A 25,148-nucleotide genomic window follows, 5' to 3' on the forward strand; every position below is an offset into this window, starting at 1 on the left:
ACGTAGTAAGCGTTGAAAGAATACCATAAAAAAAGCCCCCCAAAACAAACAGGCATCAAATCTCCATTTTACAGATGAGGAAACCAAGGCACAGGGAATAATAACAATAATGTCCTTATGTTGTTTTTAAGTGCTTATCTATGTGCCTGGCACATAATGAACATTGAAAGAATACCATAAAAAAAGCCCCCCGAAAAACAAACAGGCATCACATCTCCATTTTACAGATGAGGAAACCAAGGCACAGAGAATAACAATAATAATATCCTTGTGTTGTTTTTTGAGTGCTTAACTATGTGCCAAGCACATATACAAGATCATCAGATCCCTTAAGGGACTCACAGTCTAATCAGAAGGGAGAACAGGTACTGAATCCTCATTTTTGCAGATGAGAGAACTGAGGCACAGAAAAGTTAACTTGCCCAAGGTCACACGACAGGCAGGTGGCAGAGCTGTGATTAGAACCCAGGTCCTCTGACTCTCAGGCCTATATTCTTTCCACTAGGTAATACTGTTCCTTTCGCCAGGCTGCACACTTTGCTCCTCTAATGCCAATCTACTCGCTGTACCTTCACCTGACCTCTTGCCCACATCCTGCCTCTGGCCTGGAACACCCTCCCTCCTCAAATTCATTCAATAGTATTTATTGAACGCTTACTATGTGCAGAGCACTGTACTAAGCGCTTGGAATGTACAATTGGGCAACAGATAGAGACAATCCCTGCCCAGTAACGGGCTCACAGTCTCTGACAGACAATCCCTCTCACCCCTTTCAAAGCCTTATTGAAGGCACATCTCCTTCAAGAGGCTTTCCAGCCATTCATGTTATTTATAATAATAATTACTTATTATTATAATGATAATTGTAGTATATGTTAAGTCCTTACTATCTGCCAGGTGCTATTCTGAGTGCTGGGATAAATACGGGTAATTAGGTTAGGCATAATCCCTGTCCCACATGGGGCTCATACTCTTAATCCCCATTTTACAGATGAGGTAACTGAGGCCCAGAGAGTGAAGTAACTTTCCCAAGGTCACCGCAGACGAGTGGCAGAGTCGGGATTAGACCCCCAGGCCCGTGCCCTATCCACTAGTCCACGCTGCTTCAGGCAGGGGTTTGGCCCGTTGCTCTGGGCCTGTGAAGGGCTTCTTTGTTTTTCCATGTTGGACCCACTTATGGTGAAATAATAGTTCTAATAGTCCTAATGCTGTATTTTGGAGCCGTTACCCTGCAGGCAGGTGCCTCGACGGCTGCTGCAATCTTTGCCCTTCACGTTGGCTGGTGATTTTGGGGGATTCCTGCCGGTCCCCGCTACCTCCTGGGACACCGTAGGCGGTTCTCCGGCCTCCCACCCCCATCCCCGACCAATGATAGAACGGCAGCAGTGGGACCGGCACTGGACCCCGGGTCTCCTGATTCCTCGAGCGACGCTCTTTCCACCGGACCAATGGCAGGGCTGGATTGACACGCAGGAAGTGCTTAATGAATCAGAAATTCACTTAAAAATGAATCTGGGCAATCCCATCCCCCATCCTTTCAGGGTTCCTGGCCAGGTCCCCTATCACAGTTTCTGATGGGGCTCATTACCTGCCTGGACAACCTACTACAGCTTTGGAATTTGGGCTTGCTCTCCAATTGGGTTTCTAGTCCTGGGGACACCCCCTTCTGACTCTCCCCTTCTCTCCCTCTGTGTCCCTCTCACTCTCTCTGTGTCCCCCCTCCCTCTCTGTGTCCCCCCCCCATGTTCCCCCTCCCTCTCTGTGTCCCCCCTCTCCCTCTCTGTGTCGTCCCTCTCTCTCTCTGTGTCCCTCTCTCTCTGTATCTCTCTCTCTCTGTCTCTCTCTCTCTGTCTCTCTCTCTGTATCTCTCTCTCTCTCTGTCTCTCTCTCTGTATCCCTTTCTCTGTGTCTCTCGCTCTGTCTCTCTCTCTGTGTGCATGTGTCACTGTGTGTGTCTCTGTGTCTCTTTATGTGTGTCTCTGTGTGTCCCTCTCTGTCTCTCTGTGTCTCTCTCTGTGTGTCTCTCTCTGCTCCTCTCTCTCTCTCTCTCTCTGCCCCTCTCTGCCCCCTCTTTCTCTCTGCCCCCCCGCCCCTCTCTCTCTCTGCCCCTCTCTCTCTGTGTCCCTCTCTCTCTCTGTGTCTCTCTCTCTCTGTGTCCCTCTCTCTCTGTCCCACTCTCTCTCTGTCCCACTCTCTCTCTGTCCCACTCTCTCTCTGGCCCTCTCTCTCTGGCCCTCTCTCTCTCTGCCCCTCTCTCTCTGGCCCTCTCCCCTTCTCCCTCTCCCCTTCTCCCTCTCCCCTTCTCCCTCTCCCCTTCTCCCTCTCCCCTTCTCCCTTTGCCCTTCTCCCCCCCTGCATACCCCCTTCTCCCCCCAGCAAGCTTCCCCCAGGCCTGACTCTGGTTTCCAATTTCCAGGGACATATGCCAAGTTTACTCTTGGCCCCTTCTGCTCCTGGTAAGATGTGCAGGCCAGGATCCGCCTAGTCACTACTCTTGGGTCCTAAGGACAGGTTACTAGACATTAGTTACCCTGTTTGGCCTTTATTCTGAGATTTTGAATATGTTTGTTACCCCCTTAAGTTCAAAAGGAGAAAGAGAGCTCTCGTTCTAAGCCTGTTCTTGGATTTCTTCCTATACCAGTCAAGGCAAGAGTGCATTATCTTTCATTAAAAATATTTCAAATAAGTCTGCTTTTTAAAGGCACTTTAATTGAAATAAAGAGACATATGATCTGAGGCCCTCTGAACACACTACTGTAGGAACAGAAAATTGATCGAATCGGTATGAAGTACTTGCCTGGGTACTTTGGAGTCTGTCTGTATTGATAATTACGGCGAGTTTTCATACAGAACCCTGAAACAGCTCCAAAATTGAACTAGGACTCACCTGAATCAAGGATCCACTTAAATGCATTTTAAATTCAATCTTACTGCAATTCTCCCTCTTTATTCGCTGTTGAGTGGGTTACCTTTCCATAGAAGAGTATTTAAGGTGTTCGGTTCTGCCGGCGGGACCTTGGGAAGGGCTTTAGTTTCACTTCACAATAGGAGTGTTACCAAGGCCCGGCGGTCAGGTCTGCCTCTGAGATGTATCTGGGAGAGGTGGGTGGGTGTAAAGTGTGGCTGTTGGTGTCATTTCAGGATCACATCTCAACCCCCCTGTCCAATAGGGGCGGGCAGTTGGATGCGATCACAACTGTGGTTCGTGGCCATCAATTCTCCAGCATGGCCTAGTGGTCTAATGGTTAGAGCACGTCCTTGGGGGTCACGAGGACCTGGGTTCTAATTCGGGCTCCACCACTTGTCTGCTGTGTGACCTTGGGCCAGACACTTCACTTCTCTTTGCCTCGGTTCCCTCATCTGTAAAATGGGGATTAAGACTGGGAGCCCCGTGTGGGACAAGGACTGTGTCCAACTTGATTCGCTTGTATCCACCCCAGCGGTTAGTACAGTGCCTGGCACATAATAAGTGCTTAACAAATATCACAATCAACATCTTGTCATCTCCAGGTACGGTCATTAATAATGCTGGTATTTGTTAAGCGCTTACTATGTGCCAAGCACTGTTCTAACCGCTGGGGTAGATACAGGGTCATCAGGTTGTCCCACATGAGGCTCTCAGTCTTCATCCCCATTTTACAGATGAGGTAACTGAGGCACCGAGAAGTTAAGTGACTTGCCCAAAGTCACACAGTTGGCACGTGGCGGAGCTGGGATTAGAACCCATGACCTCTAACTTCTAAGCCTGGGCCCTTTCCACTGAGCCACGCTGCTTCTCATTGCCATTGCCATTCTGGGCTGAGGTGACGTAGTGGGTAGAGCAGCGGCCTGGGAGTCAGAAGGTCATGGGTTCTAATGCCGGCTCCATCACTTGTCTGCTGTGTGACCTTGGGCAAGTCATTTCACTTTTCTGTGCCTCAATTCCCTCATCTGTAAAATGGGGACTGAGACTATGAGCTCCAACGTGGGTCAGGGACTCTATCCAACCCGATTTGCTTATATCCACTCCAGTGCTTAGTACAGTGCATGGCACATAGTAAGCCCTTAACAAATACCATAATAATTATTATAGGAGGAGGAGAGTGCTAAGGGGACAAGGTCTTTTAGTTGTGCTTCCTGGCCTCATCACCTTCAATGGACGATCCACAGTATTTATTGAATGCCTACTGTGTGCAAAGCACTGTACTTGGGAGAGTACAACAGAGCTGGTAGACACGTTCCCTGCCCCCAAGAGGCTTACGGTCTAGATGGGGAGACAGACATTAAAATGAATTACAGATATAATGTGTGGCGGGGCTGAGGGTGGGGTGAACATCACATATTTTTACCGTTCTTTCCTGTTTCCACTTTTTCTCCCTCTCCTGGGTCTCGCTTAACAGCACGGTCCGCTACGTTATCTGACTCACTTCCTACTGGGGATGGACACGGGGTAGTTGGGTTTTTTGTAGTTTTGTTTTTTTAGGGTATTTGTTAAGCACTTACTGGGCAGCAGACACTGTACTAGGCAGTGGGATAGATACAAGTTAATCAGGTTGGGCAAAGTCCCTGTCCCACACAGGGCTCACAGGCTTAATCCCCGTTTTACAGATGAAGTAACCAAGGCACCGAGAAGTGAAGTGACTTGCCCAAGGTCACGCAACAGACAGGTGGCGAAGCCGGGTTTAGAACCCACTTCTTTCTGACTCCCAGGCCTCTCTTCTCTCCACTAGCCACACTGCTTCTCGTGATAAGATTTTGCATGATAAGGTTGTTTCAGTAATAATAATGATTATAGTAATTGTTAAGCACTTAGTCTGTGTCAAGCACTGTTCTGAGCACTGGGGTAGCTACAAGTTAATCAGGTTGGACACAATCCCTGTCCCACATGGGGCTCACACTCTTCTCCCCTTATTCTTATCTCACACCTTCACATTTTATGGTCACATCAGCCATCCTGGATCACCCCTTCTATCTCAGATCATTTCCTTTAGTCTGTGCCACCTCAGAGTGAATAACATCCGGCTAGGGAACTCCGTCATATTCCCCTTTCCGCTCCTTTCCCCTTTAGAGGGGTCTTTATCTTCCTTCTCAGATGGTGCGGCTACCCTTTCCGAGACCCGTCTGTGTAACGTGAGCCCCGGGGAAAGGGGGAGGGAGAGGACGAGAAGGTAGGTTACTGGTTACAGCCCCCGTTTCTAGCAGAGCGAGGATTCTGGAGGCTGGAATGTGAAGTATCCCGGAGAGCAGAAGTCTGCGCTCTCCCCGGCTCCGTTCGGAGAGTTCCCTTAAGTGGCGTGAGGGGTCCCGTCCGTTCCGGTTAGGAGAAGATGCTAGCACCAGGCAGGCGCCTCCAGGGGAACACCTAAAGTAATCAGACGCCCCGCCGTCCGGCAGAACTCGTGAGTTTTGGGGAGCGAGAAGCTCTGGCTGATTCCTCTTGCGTCTCGGATGCCGTGGACTAGGTTGAATACGGGGATTGCGATGCGATGGAGGAATGAGATGGGTTTGACTGATTGGCAGCGGACCGTTCCTCACGTCTCCCCGGTGCGATACCGGCTGGTGGTCACCGCTAGCCATTTCCTGGGCCGCGGTTGAAGACTGTCCACTGAAAAGCACTGTAAGGAGCGACCCAAGAGTGCACGGCCCAGAGGGCAGGCTTCGGTCTTGATTGATTGAAGCATTTCAGAGAAGTTAATTGAAACCCACCCCTCCTCCCAACACACACACACGCACACACATACAACCAAGCAGGAAAAGTGAGTCACTAGAGCTTTGGTGCTCTTATCAGGGCGCTTTCCACTCGGTCCGGCCGTCTCCCCAACTCATCTTGCACGGCCGAATGAGGGGCACCATGGCTGGCATGAGACTCTGGGATTTAGCGTCTTCCGAGCTTTACCGTCGCCGGCAGGATCGGCAGAGTGGCACTGACTCCCTTCTGAACAGTAGGGCGGACCCAGCTGGGATTCTTGGGTAGGTCTCTGGAGAAGGAGCCGGTACTGTTGGAGTATTTCCACAGGCGTTCTTTTCTCTTTTTTTGCGTGTGTGGTAGGTTGGAGGTTGGGCTGAAGGAGGTGTGTTGTCCTTTCTAGCTAGTGCGCGAAGCTCAGTTTGGAACAATAACAGGAAAACAGCGGCAGGGAAGCCTTGGCCATTGCAAATCTTTCACAAAGTCCTTCAGGCTCGCTGTCCCGCTCTTCCGGGCAAAGGAAGGGCACAGGGCACCGATTCAGAACAAAGACAGGATCCATTTCCGACGATGAGGCGTAGATATTTCAAAGCAAGAGGGATTTTTCATCTGTCTCCTGTGTTTGTCATTTCTGAGCTTTCTTTTCCCCCCGCTCGTCTGCTCCGTCTGCAGGAACTCTGTCGAACTAAGGCAGTGCGTTGCCAGATAAAAGGAAGGAGTTAAGTCCGGAGGACACGGTCCAGTGTTTAGATCCCTGCTTTGACCTGACTGCAGTGAAGTTAAATGGAGGAAAGAGCTAAAAGCCGCACTTGTCCTGGAAGCATAACTACAACCTTGGAGTACCTTGGACTACCTTGGAGAAGCAGCGTGGCTCAGTGGAAAGAGCCCGGGCTTGGGAGTCAGAGATCATGGGTTCTAATCCCCGCTCCGCTGCTTGTCATCTGTGTGACTTGGGGCAAGTCACTTCACTTCTCTGTGCCTCAGTGACCTCATCTGGAAAATGGGGATTAAAACTGTGAGCTCCATATGGGGCAACCTGATTACCCTGTATCTAACCCAGCGCTTAGAACAGTGCTCTGCATGTAGTAAGCGCTTAACAAATACCAGCGTTATTATTAGTATTAATCCCGGCTCCGCCGCTTGTCATCTGTGTGACTTGGGCAAGTTACTTAACTTCTCTGTGCCTCAGTTACCTCCTCTGTAAAATGGGGATTAAGACTGTGAGCCCCACAGGGACAACCTGATCACCTTGTATCCTCCCCAGTGCTTAGAACAGTGCTTTGCACATAGTAAGCACTTAACAAATGCCATTATTATTATTATTATTATTATTATTATTAACACCCTTGGGGCAGAGCCAGTATTTTACCTACAGAAAGTAAGCAGTTATTGGAGGTTATAGAATGATTCATATAGTCCTGTGACCTCGATAGCAACTAAATGGCCCCCTAAGTCAGTCTCAGTTTCAGAATATTCATAAATGAGGATGAAGTGGGGAAAAAAAATACAAGTTTTATTTTTGTGGCCAGGTTGAATTTGCAGTATTACCAGCAAGGGAAAAAATCTTTATAAATTGAGTAGTTTGGAATATCGAAGGCCAGGGTGATGTTTTTACACTCTCCCCTCAAAGCTTAATTGTGCTAAAGAATACTTAAGTTGGTTAGATCTCTTTAGCAAGGTACGCTCAAAATCAACCTAAGAACTGAAAGAACCCATGGGACAGGTTATAGAGGAACATTATGGCATCCACTGCCTCTGAGAATATTACAATTTGTCATCGGTCTGGGTTGATTTCAGTACCGTCTTTCTCTTGAGGACGTGACATTTCAAAGGGGACAAAAATCAATGCTAAGGAAATGGATTTGGAGTCAAGAGGCAATACCCTAAACTATCGGTGTCAATCGATAGGTATTGAAGACTCTGTGCAGAGCACTGTATTGAGCACTTGGGAGAGTTCAATATAACAGAGTTGGGAGATACTTTTGTGGCCCACAAGAAGCTTACGGTGTAGAGGGGAGACCGACATTAATATGAATAAATAAAAGTGATGTGGGGCACTTTTATACATCTGTTTCCTTGAGTATATATGTCCCCGAACAGGCAGTAGACCTGAGGCTTGGGAAGAGAATGAGAAACTAAGGGATATTGTACACTTAGGCAGTAATGACCCTCACGGGTATTGAGACGATGGAGATGGATTTAAAATAGATTATTTTATGAACCCTGGTGATGTCCCTCTCTGTAGGTCGCCTGATGTTCTCAGTCCGTGTTTATTTCCTCAGGAAACAGTGCCAGCCTAGTGGAAAGAGCCCCGGCCTGGGAGTCAGAGGGCTTGGGTTCTAATCCCTGTTCCGCCAGTTGTCTGCTATGTGACCGTGGGCATGTCGTTTTGCTTCTATGTGTCTCGGTTACCTCATCTGTAAACTGGGGATTGAATCCTCTGAACTACTGTTAGCCCCATGTGAGACAGAGATTGTGTCCAAACTGATCATCTTGTATCTATCCCGGTGCTTAGTACAGTGCTTGGCATAGTAAGCAATGAATAAATGTCATTAGAAGAAAGAAAAAGTATAGCCAGGCAAACATTGCGCTCTTTGTTCCCTGATGGCATGTGCTAAGGAGGAGATGGAATTTTCATTTCTTTATCCCATGGCCCCCTCACATAGCTACTGATGTTTACAGTAAAAAAAAAAAATGGGATGGGAAATCCCAAATTCCTTGGGTGAGAGTGTTTTGCTTTTTTTTTTTTTTTAGGGTATTTTTTAAAAGCTTATTATGGGTCAAACACTGATCTAAGCAGTAAATGTTCATTAGGTCGGACACAGTCTCTGTCCCACATCGAGCTCACAGTCTTAGGTGGGAGAACAGATATTGAATTCCTATTTTACAGTTAAGAAAACGGAGGCACAGAGAAGTAAAGTCACTTGTCCGAGGTCACAGAGCAAGCAATTGGCAGAGCAGGGATAAGAATCCAGGTTCTTTGATTCCCAGGCTGTTTACACTAGGCCATACCACTTCCCCCTTCTTTTTTTCTTTTTTGTCACATCTATATTCTCCGCCGAATCCCTTTCTTCATTTCTTTTTAATCTCACTAGCTGCCAAACTTGGAGGGCTCACGCTATCATGAGACAGGACATGAGTGAGAAAAAAGGATTATAGATTCTCAGGGCTGGAAGCCACCTTCAGAAGAAATCTGACTCAAAAGTTCATGTCAGCCAGCTTTCCTTACTCAAAAATAAAACGAAACCTGCGGAAGGGAGGCAGAACATAGGTGGGGCTATGTAGGGGAGGGGAGGGAGACTCCATCAGTGGTATTAATTGAGTACCTCGTGTGCAGAGCAGTGTACTGAGTGCTCGGGTGTGTACAGTTGGGAAGCATTCATTCATTCACTAGTATTTATTGAGCGCTTACTATGTGCAGAGCACGGTACTAAGCACTTGGAATGTACAAATCGGCAACAGATACAGTCCCTGCCCATTGACGGGCTTACAGTCTAATCGGGGAAGATTAGACTAAGCGAGGCTTAGTAGAAAACCCACTGGGCCTTGGGAGGCAGAGGACTTGGGTTCTAATCCCAACTCTGCCACTTGCCTGCCGTGTGACCTTGGACAAGTCACTTAACCTCTCTGAGCCTCAGTTCCCTCGTTTATAAAATGGGGATTAGTTACCTGTTGTCCCTCATATTTAGGCTACGAGCCCGATGAGCGTCAGGGATTGTGTCCGACCCGATGATCTCAAATCTACCCCAGCACATAATAAAGTGCTTGGCACATAGTAAGTGCTTAACAAATACCTCCATTATTACAAGTGAGGTAAAAGAGGATCTTCCACCCTAATAGATGTGATAGGCAAAATGATTTCCAGGTAGAATGGAAAAGGAGAATGGAAACATAGGGGAATAAGTAGAGTTTGAAACATGATTTGTACAAAAAGGCCGAGGCAGTGCTTAAGTGCTGAGTTTGTGGTTGGGGAGGATATGCTGTGTGAAGAAGAAGAAGAATTAAAGCAGAAAAAGCCTTTGGAAGGAGATGGGATTTTGGGAGGACATGGAATTTTACTGTGCCTCTATTAGCTAGGGAGGAAAGAAGAGTGCAAGCTGGAAGAAGAGATGACTGTTAAGAGGCAGAGAACAGACAGGGTTGGAGCATAATATAATCAAAGATGAGGAGTTTCTGTTTAATGCAGAGAGAAATGGGTAACCGTTGAAGGTTTTTGAGGAATGGAGAGACATGTGATGCATTAGGGAAATGATCTGGGAAGGAGAGTTTAGCTGTGATATGACAAGAGTTTGGACCAAGATGATTGATGCTTGGATGGAGAGGAATGTGTGGACCTGGGAACGGTTATGGATGAAAAACAGTGAGATTTAGCCATTTTCTGCCTGAATGTGAGAGTTGAAAGAGAGTGAGGCATCAAAGAAAATAAACAAGTTAGAGGCTTCGGGGCCAGGGAGGATAGTAGTGTTGTTGACTGTGATGGGAAAGTCAGGTGGAGGAGAGGATTTGAGACTGTAGATGAGGAGTTCAGTTTTGGACATGATGAGTTTAAGGTCACGAGGGGTGGGGGGGAGGGGGACCCTCATGTGGAGATGATAATTGTGGTTGGTTAGGCACTTACTATGTGTCAAACACTGTACTAAGCCCTGGGGTAGATACGAGTTGTTCAAGTTCTACATGGGCCTCACAGTCTAAGGAGGTGAGGCATTGAATCCCCTTTTTCCAGATGAGGGACCTGAGGCCCAGAGAAGTGAAGTGACTTGCCCAAGGTCGCACAGCAGGCACGTGGCAGAGCTGGGGTTAGAACTCAGGTCTTCTGACTCCCAGGCCCCTGCGGGTTCCGCTAGGCCACTCTGATTCTCAAGATCCTCTAGACTGTAAGCTCGTTGTGGGCAGGGGATGTGTCTGTTTATTGTGTTCTTGTACTATCCCAAGTGCTTAGTACAGTGCTTTGCACACAGTAAGCACTCAGTAAATACGATTGAATGAAGATGCCTTGGAGCAAGAGGAAATGAGATTTAACCAAAGAGGTGAGGGGCTGGGCCAGCAAGGTAGATTTGGAAGTCATCCGCATAGAGGTGGGAGACTCATCTAGACTGTAAACTCCCTCTGGGAAGAGACTGTGTTTACCATCTCTGCTGTACAGTACTCTCCCAAGTGCTCAATACAGAAGCAGCGTGGCTCAGTGGAGAGAGCCCGGGCTTGGGAGTCAGAGGTCATGGGTTAGAATCCCGGCTCTGCCACTTGTCAGCTGTGTGACTGTGGGCAAGTCACTTCACTTCTCTATGCCTCAGTTACCTCATCTGTACAATGGGGATTAACTGTGAGCCTCACGTGGGACAACCTGATGACCCTGTATCTCCCCCAGGGCTTAGAACAGTGCGCTGCACATAGTAAGCGCTTAACAAATACCAACGTTATTATTATTAATCCCCATTTTACAGATGAGGTAAATGAAGCACAGAGAAGCAAAGTGACTTGCCCAAAGTCACACAGCTGCTAGGTGGCGGAGATGGGATTAAAACCCACGTCCTCTGACACCCAAGATTGTGCTCCTACCGCTAAGCCAAGATGCTTTTCTAAAAAAAAAAAAAAAAAAAAAAAGTATTAAGCATTTCATTCATTCATTCAATAGTATTTATTGAGCGCTTACTCTGTGCAGAGCACCGTACTAAGCACTTGGAATGTACAGATCAGTAACAGAGACAGTCCCTGCCCTTTGACGGATTTACAGTCTAATCGGGGGAGACAGACAGACAAAAACAATAGCAATAAATAGAATCAAGGGGATGAACATCTTATTAAAACATAGTAAATAAATGGAATCAAGGTGATGTACATCTCATTAACAAAATAATAGAATCAAAGTGGTGTACATGTCATTAACAAAATGGGGTAATGAAAATAATAATGTTGGTATTTGTTAAGTGCTTACTATGTGTAGAGCACTGTTCTAAGCACTGGGAGAGATACAGGGTGATCAGATTGTCCCACGTGAGGCTCACAGTCTTCATCCCCATTTTACAGATGAGGTAACTGAGGCATAGAGAAGTGAAGTGACTTGCCCACAGTCACACAGCTGACAAGTGGCAGAGCCAGGATTCGAAGCCATGGCCTCTGACTCCCAAGCCCGGGATCTTTCCACTGAGCCACACATACATTTCCAATGTGCCAGGCACTGTACTAAGCGCTGGGGCAGATACAAGCAAATTGGGTCAGACACAGTCTCTGCCCCATGTGGGGCTCACAGTCCCAAGTCCTGTTTTATAGATGAGGTAACTCAGGCACAGAGAAGTGAAGCGACTTGCCCAAGGTCACACAGCAGACAATTGACAGAGCTGGGATTAGAACCCATGACCTTCTGACTCTCGGGCCGGTGCTCTATCCGCTACTTTCATTCAATTGTATTTATTGAGCGCTTACTGTGTGCAGAGCACTGGACTAAGTGCTTGGAATGTACAATTCAGCAACAGATAGAGATAATCCCTGCCCAACAACGGGCTCACAGTCTAAAAGGGGGAGCAGACAGCAAAACAAAACAAGTAGTCAGGCATCAATACCATCAAAATAGATAAATAGAATCATAGATATAGACACATCATTAATAAAATAGAGTAATAAATAATATATACAAATATACACAAGTGCTGTGGGGAGAGAAAGGGGGTAAAGCATGAAAGGTTGCATTCAATAAATACTTTTGATTGCTGTATTTTTATTGGCACACTGAGCAAGGGGAATAAGAGAATCTCGGCATCTTCATATGCAAGGATGCAATCTCACTATCTTCATTATCATCTTCAAACTGGAGGATAACTTTACCCACTTAGGAGTCTGTCTCGATTTTAAAGATTTCTAGAAGTAGTGATTGGACAGATTTGCTTCGGGGATGGTGGTGGGCTAAAATGAAAAGATAAAAGAGAACAAGGATAAAGAATAATTACGGGGCTCCACTAGGTGAGCATATTTTTTTTGAGAATTAAGGCCAAAATGATAGTTTCTTCAGATACTTTTCAGTAAAAACTATCATTTTGGCCTCAATTCTCCAGTCCCAAATGTCTTATGGTCAGGTTGAGGCTCAGGACCAAAGGGGTAAGAAGCAGCATGGCATAGTGGTTATACCACAGGCCTGGGAGTCAGAAGGTCATGGGTTCTAATCCTGGTTCCACTACGTGTCTGCTCTGTGACCTTGGGCAAGTGACTTTACTTCTCTGTGCCTTGGTTACCTCATCTGTAAAATGGGGATTGAGACTGCGAGCCCCAAGTGGGACGGGGACTTTATCCAGCATGAATATCTTGTATGGACCCCAATGCTTAGTACAGTGCCTGGCACATAGTAAGCACTTAACAAATGCCATTCTTCTTATTATTATTGTTAGGCCTCCCCTAACCCTAGGATTCTTGGGGTCAGCCTGTTGATTGAAATAATAATGATAGTATTTGTTAAGCGCTTACTATGTGCGAAGCACTGTTCTAAGTGCTGGTATTGAAAGGCAATATATCGTACTTATCCTGACATGAAGATAATTCTAGCTTCAGGGTAATCACTATTCTCCAAGGCCCAGGTAGGCTGGAAACCAGGTGTCTTTTGGGTGATGGAGAGAAGAGAATGGCTCTTAGCATCCAGTGACCTAAGCTCAATTGCAGCAGGAAAAATAAACTCCTTCTCATTAGACTATAAACACGATTGGGGTCACTTGGGTCTTTACAAAATAGGCAGAATTCATTAACTTTTTCTTAGTTGTTGGTTTTTTCCAGGGGGGTTGTTCTTAAATTGTTGCCAACTTCATTATAAGTACTTGTATTGCTGTTTGGATAAAAATTTACTTCAAATAAGAGTCATTGGAAGCTTTTAAGAACTTTTGAGAGAAGCAGCATGGCCTGGTGGGTAGAGCATGGGTCTGGGAGTCAGAAGGATCTGGGTTCTAATCTTGGCTCCACCACTTGTCTGATGTGTGACCTTGGGCAAGTCACTTCTCTGTGCCTCAGTTACCTCATCTGTAAAATGGGGATTAAAACTGTGAGTCCCATTTGGGACATGGATTGTGTCCGATCTGATTGTCTCCTAACCCCGTGCTTAGTACAGTGCCTGCGCACAGTAAGCACTTAGCAAATACCATAAAAAAAGAATTGATCCATTACCATCTTTTGTTTGAGCAATGCTCTCCCAAATGACCAGTAAAGGCATACTACTGTTATTTTCAAGGACAAAGTTTATAAGTTGGCAAGGAATTTTCAGCATGACATCCATAGCCATCACCATGAACAGCATCGTCTTCAAACCAAAGGACAGTTTTTTCTATTTCTTTTACATTACTATTGGTATGTTTAATACATGGATTTGAATCACGAGTTGGCAGCATTTAGGTACAATTCTGTCTTCTGTCTATAGCGGTTCTGCCGTTAAGGAATTATTGTTTTGTTTCTTGTTAATGTATTTTCCCTGTGTCCCATAAAATCTTTTGGAGGCAACAAATTGTTCTCTTTTCTCAACTGTGTGGACCAGAATAGGAAGTATCCACCCTTCTCCCTTGGGATCAGTCTATACAAATCCAGCCGGAGATATTCGGTCTTCCCCATTGGCCACTGGAACAGATAAGGTGGGGATAAAAAGGGATTTCCGTTTTTTAAATTATATTTGACCTGCCTCGGGGTTGAACAGACTTAGTTATCTTATTTTGGTAGATTATCTTAGTTTTTAGTATTTTTTTCTCCTCTCTCCAGCTTCTAAGGATCCTACCAGGTCAGCATCATAACCCGTTTTTCCATGTGGTAAATCGAATTGTTCCATTCCTCTACCCCATCCTGATGTAAAACTCCCATAATAATAATAATAAGAAAATTTGTTGAGTGCTTATTCTGTGGCAAACACTGTACCAAGAACTGGGATAGATACAAGATAATCAGTTGGATACAGTCTCTGTCCCACATAGAGAAGCAGCGTGGCTCAGTGGAAAGAGCACGGGCTTTGGAGTCAGAGGTCATGAGTTCGAATCCCAGCTCTGCCACTTAGCTGTGTGACTGTGGGCAAGTCACTTAACTTCTCTGTGCCTCAGTTCCCTCATCTGTAAAATGGGGATGAAGACTGTGAGCCCCAGGTGGGACAACCTGATTTCCCTGTGTCTACCCCAGCGCTTAGAACAGTGCTTTGCACATAGTAAGCGCTTAACAAATACCAACATAGGCTCACAGTCTAAGTAGGAGGGAGAACAGGTATTTATATATGCAAATACTTCTCATTCCCCCAGCATTTCAGGGAAATAAGTGTGTCTAATATAATAATTGGGGTATTTAAGTGCTTACTATGTGCCAGGAATGGATACAACCATGTCCCATGTGGGGCTCACAGTCTCAATCCCCATTTTACAGAGGAGGTAACTGAGGCCCAGAGAAGTGAAGTGACTAGCCCAAGGTCACACAGCAGACACGTGTGTGCTCTGTGCTGCCTTGGTTGCCTGGTTGAGCTAGGATTAGAGCCTATGACCTTCTGACTCCCAGGCCCTGGCTCTATCCACTATTGTATGCTACTTCTCATCTAGTGCTCTGTAGGCCACTGGCCACTCTGAGGACATTTAGTAATAATAATAATAATAATGATGATGGTATTTGTTAAGCACTTACTTGTACACAAGGTGGTGGTGATTATTCCTGCTTTTACTGTGGTTAGATCACCGGCCTGGGAATCAGAAGGACCTGGGTTCTAATCCTCGCTCCGCCACTTGTCTGCTGTGTTACCTTGGGCAAGTCACTTCACTAGAAGCAGCGTGGCTCAGTGGAAAGAGCACGGGCTTTGGAGTCAGAGGTCATGGGTTCAAATCCCGGCTCGGCCATTTGTCAGCTGTGTGACTTTGGGCAAGTCACTTAACTTCTCGGTGCCTCAGTTACCTCATCTGTAAAATGGGGATTAAAACTGTGAGCCCCACGGGGGACAACCTGATTCCCTTGTGTCTACACCAGCGCTTAGAACAGTGCTCGGCACATAGTAAGCGCTTAACAAATACCAACGTTAATTAATTAATTAACTTTTCTGGGCTACAGAACCTCATCTGTAAAATGGGGATTTACTTCATCTGTAAAATGGGGATTAAGACTGTGAGATCTATGTGGGACAGGGACTGTGTCCAACCTGATCAACCTGTATCTACCCCAGTTAAAATGCTTAACAAATACAAGAAAAGGGTTGTGTTCTGCTGCACTGAATGACTGATTTGGCCGTGAACAAAACTGGATGCTATTCCCCCTCCTCACTTTGTTTCCTCCCCTCATTATCCCACCCTAGCCACACCACTTGGCCATAATGGGAGGATGGCACGGTTAACGGGGCAGCGGCCAAATCCCAGGAGAGGGAGTGGTTGCTGGGACGTTAGGGACCACTTTGCACGTCCTGCCCAAAAATCCTGGAATTTCTCCGCTGATCTGCACGTTCCCAAAGCAAAGTTACAGGTCGGACAGAATTAGTGGATTTTCTTTGCTGATATCGTGCGTGTCCAGTTGGAACGATTAGGTGAGTGGGAACTGACACACAGTAGTGTCTGTGTGGCTTTCCGTTCCTGACTACTCCTTCTGCTTTAGTTTATCGGCCATTGTGGATTTTTGGCTCACACCTGTTAGATCCCTTTGTTAACTTGTGCAGGCTGCTATTTCACAAATTAAGGCTGTTCTTTCCTTTGTTATTTAGGTCAATCAGGCAATCATTTATTGAGCACTTACTGTGGAGAGTACCCTTGGGAGAGTACAATATAATCGACACGTTGCTGCCCACAGTGAGCTTATAGTCAAAAGGGGAAGACAGACATTAATATAAATAAAATTTCATTTATGTATGTAAGTGCTGGGAGGATGAGTAAAGAGAGCAAGTCAAAGTGATGCAGAAGAGAGTGGGAGAAGAGGAAAGGAAGGCTTAGTCAGGGAAGGCTTCTTGGAGGAGATATGCTTTCAATAATGCTTTGCTGTCTGTCTCCCCCGATTAGACTGTGAGCCCTTCATTGGGCAGATATTGTCTCTATCTGTTGCTGAATTGTACATTCCAAACACTTAATACAGTGCTCTGCACATAGTAAGCGCTCCATAAATGCTATTGAATGAATGAATGAATATGCCTTCAATAAGGCTTTGAAGGAGGGGAGAGTAATTATCCGTTGGATATGGAGAGACAAGGTGTTCCAGGCCAGAGGCAGGACATGGGCGAGAGGTTGGCAGCGAGATAGATGAGGTTATGATAGTATTTCTCGAAGAGTTTAATTGGAATTGCAGGGCATTGGCTTAACAGAATCTAGCCAAGATTCATTTGGTTTCTTGTACTTCTCTTACCTTAATAGTCGTAGGGGTAGTATCCATTGCCTGTCCGCTCTGAGTGGTGCACTCTACTAGGCGCTTGGGAAGTACAGAAAAAGAAAGTGACGTGATCCTAGGGAGCTTATATTCTAAAGGGAAAACAAATATAAGAATAGTTAATAATAATAATGTTGGTATTTGTTAAGCGCTTACTATGTGCCGAGCACTGTTCTAAGCGCTGGGGTAGATACAGGATAATCAGGTTGTCCCACGTGAGGCTCACAGTTAATCCCCATTTTACAGATGAGGGAACTGAGGCCCAGAGAAGTGAAGTGACTTGCCCACAGTCACACAGCTGACAAGTGGCAGAGTCGGGATTCGAACCCATGAACACTGACTCCCAAGCCCGGACTCTTTCCACTGAGCCACGCTGCTTCTCAACTAGTTACAACTAGTGGAGTCAAAAATACATTTAGCAGGTGTATAGAGAGTGATACTAAGGAGAGTGTACATTCGTCAGTGCTAGAGATGGCTGAGGAGATGAGATAGATCTGGGAAATCAATCCGGAAAAGCTTGCTGAAGAGGGTGAGATTTCAAGAGCTATTAGCCTCTTAGCTCACTGTGGGCGGGGAACGTGACTACCGACTGTATTAGCACATCTCCAAGAAGCCTTCCCTGATTAAGCCCTCCTCTCCTCTTCTCCCACTCTCTTCTGCACCGCTCTTACTTGCTCCTTCTTTCATCTTCCCCCCCCATCCCTGCAGCACATTTGTATAGATCTGTATTTATTGAATTGATCTATTGATTTATATTGTCTGTTTCACCCTCTAGACTGTGAGCTCATTGTGGGCAGGGAATGTGTCTGTTTGTTGTTACATTGTACTCTCCCAACAGCTTAGTATGGTGCTTTGCATACAGTAAGTACTCAACAAATATGATTGAATGAATGAGACTCTTCCAAGCACTTAATACAGTGCTCTGCACACCCAGTAAGTGCCCAATAAATATGATTGATTGAATATGGGGGGGAGCGCTGGCCTGTCTGTTATGGGAAGAGCGCAGACCTGGGAGACAGAGGACATGGGTTCCAATCCCGGCTCCTCCATATGTCTGCTTTGCAACCTTAGATGAATCACTTCACTTTTCTGTACCTCAGTTATCTCATTTGTAAAATGGGGATTAAGACTGTGAACGCCATGTGGAACATGGATGGTATCCAGTCTGACTGGAGAAGCAGTGTGGCTTTGTGGAAAGGGCATGGGCTTGGGAGTCAGAGGTCGTGGGTTCTAATCCCACCTCCGCCACTTAGCTGTGTGACTTTGGGCAAGCCACTTCTCTGTGCCTCAGTAACCTCATCTGTAAAATGGGGATCAAGACTGTGAGCCCCATGTGGTACAACCTGATTAGCTTGAATGTGTCCCAGTGATGATGATGGCATTTGTTAAGCTCTTACTAGGTGCCAAGCACTGTTCTAAATGCTGAGGGGGATACAAGGTGATCAGGTTGTCCCTCATGAGGCTCACAGTCTGAATCCCCATTTTACAGATGAGGGAACTGAGGCACAGAGAAGTAAAGTGACTTGCCCAAAGTCACACAGCTGACAAGTGGCGGAGCTGGGATTTGAACCCGTGATCTATGACTCCCCAGCCCGTGCTCTTTCCACTGAGCCACACTATCACCTGAGTGACTGTTGCTATGTTCTGGAAAGTTATTTGCTGCCTGAAGTTTAAATATTCTTTGAAGCCATTTGGGTCTCAAAGTTATAGGATTTCCTATCTACTGCTAACTTTCCTAGATCATCTTGTTATAAACTTACAGGGAAAATACCACACTAATCAGTAGTAATTATTGAGCACTTACTCTGTTCAAAGCACTTGGGAAAGAATAATAGAGTTAGTAGACAACTCTACCCTGGCCTCAAGGAGCTAACAGTCTAGCCGGGTGAGACAGAATTTAAAATAAAATACAGGAAGGGGGAATAATAGGGAAGCTGTGTGACCTAGTGGAGAGAGCAGGGGCCTGGGAGTCAGAGGACCTGGGTTCTAATCCCAGCTCCACCACTTACCTGCGGTGTGACCTTGGGTGAGTCACTTCACTGCTCTGTTCCTCAGCTCCTTCGTCTGCAAAATGGGTATTCAAGTCCTGTTCTCTTCCTACTTAGACTGTGAGTCCCAAGGGGGACTCGATTGTCTTCTGTGTACCCCAGCATATAGTACAGTGCTTGGCATATATTAAGTGCTTTGCAAATATCACAATTATTATTATTGTTATGAATAGAGTGTAAAGATGTGTTCTTGAGAGCTGGGTGGAGAAAGGTGGGTTGAGTACCTAAGTGCTTAGAGGGGAAGGACTCAAGTGCATAGATAACACAGTAATGGGAGAATGTTGGGTGGGAAGAAGAGAGATTAGTCAGGGAAGACCTCCTGGAGGAGATGTGATTTTTAGTAAGGCTGGGGAGATGGGGAGAGTAGTGGGGTGATGGATATAAAGCGGGAGGGAGTGGCACAATGATCCTAATTTAAAAATATTGAAAATGAAAGTTAATAAGATAGTCTTCGCTTCACAATATACACCCCCCCAAAATCTTCTCACTGACATTTGAGGTATATACTGTCTGAAGGTTTTCCTGAGCTACGTGCTTGATTTAAGTTTAGTTGGTTCCTTTGTTCATTCAATTATATTTAGGTCAATCAGTCAAACATTTATTGAGCACTTACTGTGTGCCGAGCACTGAACTAAACTCTTGGGAGAGTACAATATAACAGACACGTTGCCTGCCCACAGTGGGCTTATAGTCAGGAGGGGAAGACAGACATTAATATAAATAAAATTTCATTTATGTAAGTAAGTGCTGGGAGGATGAGTAAAGAGAGCAAGTCAAGGCGACACAGAAGGGAGTGGGAGAAGAGGAAAGGAAGGCCTAGTCAGGGAAGGTCTCTTGGAGGAGATGTGCTTTCAGTAAGGCTTTGCTGTCTGTCTCCCCCGAGTAGACTGAGCCCGTCACTGGGCAGGGATTGTCTCTATCTGTTGCCGAATTGTCCATTCCAAGCACTTAGTACAGTGCTCTGCACATAGTAAGCGCTCAATAAATACTATTGAATGAATGAATGAATATTTGAGTGCTTACTGTGTTCAGTGCTTAACACTTGGAAGAGTACAGTATAACAACAAACAGACACATTCCTGCCCACAACGAGCTCACAGTATTATTGGTGGTTCTGTCTTGGTCTTGTAGAGGAGGAAGAGAACTCGTTTATTGGATTCTGTGACAGTGGATACCAACTCCTTTCTGTAGGGACCTGGCAATGGTCACGCGGGCCCTGTTAAATTTTCGGCAGGTTGCCTGCTCCTGGCCTCCTTCCTAAGAAACCAGATATGGACAGCTGGGAAAGGAGAGGGGATGCCTTCTGGGCAAGACGCTCCTGATTCGAAGAGCGCTCACTCTCTCCCTTTTGAGATCAGCGGGGCCATCCGTCCTGTGGAGGAAGTCAAGGCACTCATACTGGACTGGGCCTTTTGTAGGGGTGGGAGGGGATGTTGGGGAGGAGCTCAGAGCAGCCCAAGGAAGGGAATGCAGTTGCACCAGATGCAGCAGTTGGGCCCACAGCGGATGTGCTTCCAAGAAGCATGGGGAGGATAGGGCCTGCTTGACGTGTTTCGCTACCCTGAGGAGGGGAAAAATGACCTCCTCCTCCTCCCCCTCCCAATCCCCCTTCTGAATGATAGCATTACTCATGCTGCATTCACCTGCATCGTAGCGTAATCAGTGGCATTTACTGAGCATTTCCTGTGTTCAGAACACTGCTAAGAACTTGGGCGAACCCAACATAACAGTTGGTAAATATGGCCCCTGCCCACAAGAAGCTTACAGTCTAGAGAACAAATTACGGACATGTTCACAAGTGCTCTGGGGTGAGGGCGGGGTGAATATTAGGTGCTTAAAGTGCGTAGGCTAATACATGCGTGTGTAGGTCATGGATTCTAATCCCGGCTCCTCCACTTGTTTGCTGTGTGACCTTGGGCAAGTCACTTCACTTCTCTGGGCCTCAGTTACCTCATCTGTAAAATGGAGATTAAGACTGGGAGCCTCATGTGGGACAACCTGACTACCTTATATCTACCCCAGTGCTTAGGACGGCCCTTGGCACATAGTAAGCACTTAACAAATACCATTATTATTATTAATAATGACATCAAAAGCCCGCCAGAACCACCCAAAACCAAAGCATTTCTCCCAGTGCTCCAGATGCATCGTGTTCCCTTGTTCACATAGACGCCACTTCGGATTTGGGTGGATGGAGGCCGAGCATTTTTCAAATCTCTAACCAAGACCACCTTCTCTCCGATGGTGCGCCCTGAAGCAGCAGCTCACTCACCAACCCCAGGGGAGGGACAGTGGTAGAGGTACCCTTTCCCCCTATTGCTTCCCGGTTTTTCTCCATCTCTCCTAGTTGACTCACTTTCCCAGAGGCTCTTCCCAGCCTCTGCTCTTCCAAAAGTCAAGCTGAGCCCGGGGTGCACAGGTTTTTCCACTCCGTTCTTTTCCCCTCAAGGAATAAGGCTATCCGGCTTAATTCTGACCTTGTTAAATTTGTCCAGTAACATGTCCGACGCCCTCGCGAATGCCATATGCCAGCGCTGCCAGGCCCGCTTCGATCCCTCCGAGAGAATCGTGAACAGCAACGGGGAGCTGTATCATGAAAACTGCTTCGTCTGCGCCCAGTGCTTCCGGCAGTTTCCGGACGGACTCTTCTATGAGGTGAGGACACTAGTGAGGGAGCCGAGGTCTCTAACGTGGAATCTGACCTTGCTGATTCCATTTGATCAAATCTATTGAGCCCTTACAGTGTGTAAAACATTGTGCTCCTTTCTCTGACCAGGAAGACTTCCTTTCTCTGCCTTTAAAACCCTCCATCACCTCGCCCCCTCCTTCCTCACCTCACTACTCTCCTACTACAACCCACCCCTCATACTTTGCTAACCTTCTCACTGTACCTCCATCTCGTCTGTCTCACTGCCGTCCCCTGGGCCACATCCTGCCCCTGGCCTGGAATGCCCTCCCTCCTCAAATCCAACAGATGGTTACTCTCCTCCCTGCCCCCCTTCAAAACCTTATCGAAGGCACGTCTCCTCCAAGAGGCCTTCCCTGACGGAGCCCTCCTTTCCTCTTCTCCCATTCCCTTCTGCATTGCCCTGCATTCAGCCCCCCTCCCAGCCCCACAGCACTTATGTACATATGTCATTTATTTATATTCATGTCTTTCTCCCCCCTAGACCTTGAGCTCATTGTGGGCACTTAGTAGAGTGCTGTGTACACAGTAAGCATTCAATAAATACGATAGACTGACTGAATGACTTCAATAATAATAATGATGGTATTTGTTAAGCACTTACTAATTGCCGAGCACTGGAGTAGATACACGGTAATCGGGTTGTCCCACGTGGGGCTCACAGTCTTAATCCCCATTTTCCAGATGAGGTAACTGAGGCCCAGAGAAGTTGCGTGACTTGCCCAAAATCACACAGCTGATAAGGGGCGGGGGCGGGATTAGAGCCCACGACCTCTGACTCCCAAGCCCGGGTTCTTTCCACTAAGCCACGCTGTGTCATTGCTTTACCTACGTGGCATTATTGCTCTTCTCATCTGTAGCCGTGGGGTCAGCCTTCCTGTGCCCGTCTAACCAACCCCACCTTGAGGAGACCACTCTTTGAAGAGTCTGACATTGGCTGGTTAATCATGTCCTTCAACATCATGATTTTCCTCCTCCCTAAAAATGTCATCTCTCTGAGCAGTACAAGTAATACAACAATAATTTTCTAATTGTGGCACTTCTTCAACGCTTACTTTTTGCCAAGCACTGGGCTAAGCATGGGGTAATTAGGTGGAGCACAGCCCTTGTCCCACACAGAACTCACAGTCTGACAGGAACAACAGGCATCCGATCCCCCATTTTGAGGATGAGGAAACCGAGGCTGAGGGCGTTAAGTGACTTGCCCGAGGTCACATAGCAGATCAGTGGCAGAGCTGGGATTAGAACCTTGTTCTCCTGACTCCTCAGTCCCGTGCTCGCTCCACCAGCCCATCCTGCTTCTCTAATGGGAGATGGATTGTGAGGGGAGGGATGAATTTCAAATCCTTAGTCTTGTAAGCAGCGTGGCCTAGTGGAAAGAACACAGGTTCTAATCGCGGCTCTGCCGGTTGCCTGCTGCGTGATCTTGGTCAAATCACTTAACTTTTTGGTGCCTCAGTTTTCTCAGGATTCGATACCTGTTCTCCCTCCTGCTTAGACTGGGGGCCCCGTGTCGGCCGGGGACTCTATCCGATCTGCATACGTACGGCATATCTATCCCAGCATTTAATGCAGTGCTTGGCACAGAGTAAGGACTTAACAGATATTACAATTATTATTAATATTTCCAAGTACTTTGTGATTTGTGTTCACGTAGCTCCTATTAAATGTGATTTGTTTTCAAATAAGGGTCATCAAATAAAAATTGGAATTAGGATTTTACAAGGATAGGAAGTTGGGTGGTGGCAGGCCTAGACCAAATATTCTCTCCCCACCACCGCCGCCTTCTCCTTGGAACTTAAACTGCAGTGGCTCTGTGACCTTTTGGAGCCAAATTGATCATTTCAACTCTTCCGAACCTCCTTTTCTTTGTCCCTTTGTATTTCCTTCCCTCTTTCCTAATACAATGACGAGCCTTGCGATTTTAAACTTCTGAATAGCAGCTTTGGTTTTTCAAAAGGAAGCTGATACAAATATACATATATGTTATATAAGCATCTAATAAATCATAAGCAAAAGGGAACATAAATGAAGTGCTGTAGGATGTGACTCACCTGTTCTCTTCCTTCTGTGGTTTCTAGTATGAAGGCAGGAAATACTGCGAACATGACTTCCAAATGTTGTTTGCCCCTTGCTGTGGAGCATGTGGTAAGCCCTGACAGCTTTCATGCTTTCTTTTCTCTCCTGGGACCTCTGCCTTTTTAAGGAGGTTCTAGCCAGTTTGCAGAAGACGATTTTCTTTACGATGGGGAATGTAGATGAAAGAATAATTCGGGGATTACCCTAAAGATTAAGCAGAATTATTCTCTTTCAACTGGGTCATCCTTTTTCGTTTGGGTGGAAAGCAGTGTGGCCGAGTGGCAAGAGCCCAGGCTTGGGCGTCAGAGGACGTGGGTTCCAATCCCGGCTCTGCCACTTGTCTGCTGTGTGACCTCGGGCGAGTCGCTTCACTTCTCCGTGCCTGTTACCTCATCTGTAAAATGGAGATTAAGACTGTGAGCCCCACGTGGGACAACCTCATTACCTTGTATCCATCCAAACACTTAGAACAGTGCTTGGTACATAATAAGCACTTAACAAATGCCATTATTATTATTTCCCTATCCAAGGGTGATTTTTTAATTTCCATGGGGCACTGAGTTTGAAGAAACTGTAAAGTAAAAAGAAATGCGCGGCAGTGGGGATGTTTGCTCTTATTGGCCCAGAGGTTCAGAGCTGGGCTTTCTCTTCTAACTCTTTTCACTTTCTTCTTTAAGGAGAATTCATTATTGGGCGTGTAATCAAGGCAATGAACAATAATTGGCACCCGGATTGCTTCCGCTGCGAGCTTTGCGATGTGGCACTTGCTGACCTGGGCTTTGTGAAGAACGCTGGCAGGTGAGAGAGCCCAATAGTCTAACCCTTGGGGACACGGAGGGGGTCATGGCTAGGGGAGGGAAGGTGGTTGGAAGTTGAGGGTTTGACGGTGGATTGGGGGGAAACTTGGTTGGGAGTTTTTGAGGGGGCAAGTGGGTGATCTTGAGCAGGATGTTGGTAGTGGTCAGGAAAAGTGAGTAGGATGCTGGGTGGAGTTTAGAGTGGGAAGAAGGAAATGGAGTGGAGTGAGAGGGACGGTGGGGGATGGGGAGGGACTTCCGCCAGAGTGTTGAAAATGAGAAGCAGTGCGGCCTAGTGGGAAGAGCGGGGGATTAAGAGTCGGAGAACCTGGGTTCTAATCCCGGCTGCACCACTCACCTGTTGTGTGACCTTGGGCAAGTCGCTTAACTTCACTTAACTGACCCTCAGTTTCCTCATCTGTAAAGTTGGAATTCCATACCTGTTCCCCCTCCCCCTAAGACTGTGAGTCTCATGTGGGACAGGAGCTGTGTCTGATCTGGTTAATTTGTATCTACCCCAGTGCTTAGAATAGTGCTTGACCCCC

At 46.6% G+C, this 25,148-nt stretch overlaps 1 protein-coding gene across 5 annotated transcripts in view; it reads left to right on the forward strand.

Moving 5' to 3' along the window:
- The window catches only part of LIMS2 (LIM zinc finger domain containing 2), an 81,721-nt gene that overhangs the window by 24,863 nt on the left and 31,710 nt on the right, over nt 1–25,148 (forward strand). For 3 of the 5 annotated variants that reach the window (XM_029060311.2, XM_029060322.2, XM_007670304.3), the window contains exons 2-4: nt 21,537–21,696; nt 23,809–23,875; nt 24,484–24,604. In XM_029060311.2, the coding sequence (XP_028916144.1) occupies nt 21,537–21,696; nt 23,809–23,875; nt 24,484–24,604 (348 nt within the window). Of the gene's footprint in view, nt 1–5,101; nt 5,379–5,794; nt 5,950–21,536; nt 21,697–23,808; nt 23,876–24,483; nt 24,605–25,148 lie in introns of those variants that run through there. The other 2 variants (XM_007670305.4, XM_007670301.4) reach the window with 2 other exon arrangements.

The sequence above is a fragment of the Ornithorhynchus anatinus genome, chromosome 1 (assembly GCF_004115215.2).
Source record: "Ornithorhynchus anatinus isolate Pmale09 chromosome 1, mOrnAna1.pri.v4, whole genome shotgun sequence".
NCBI classification, from domain to species: Eukaryota; Metazoa; Chordata; class Mammalia; order Monotremata; family Ornithorhynchidae; genus Ornithorhynchus; species Ornithorhynchus anatinus.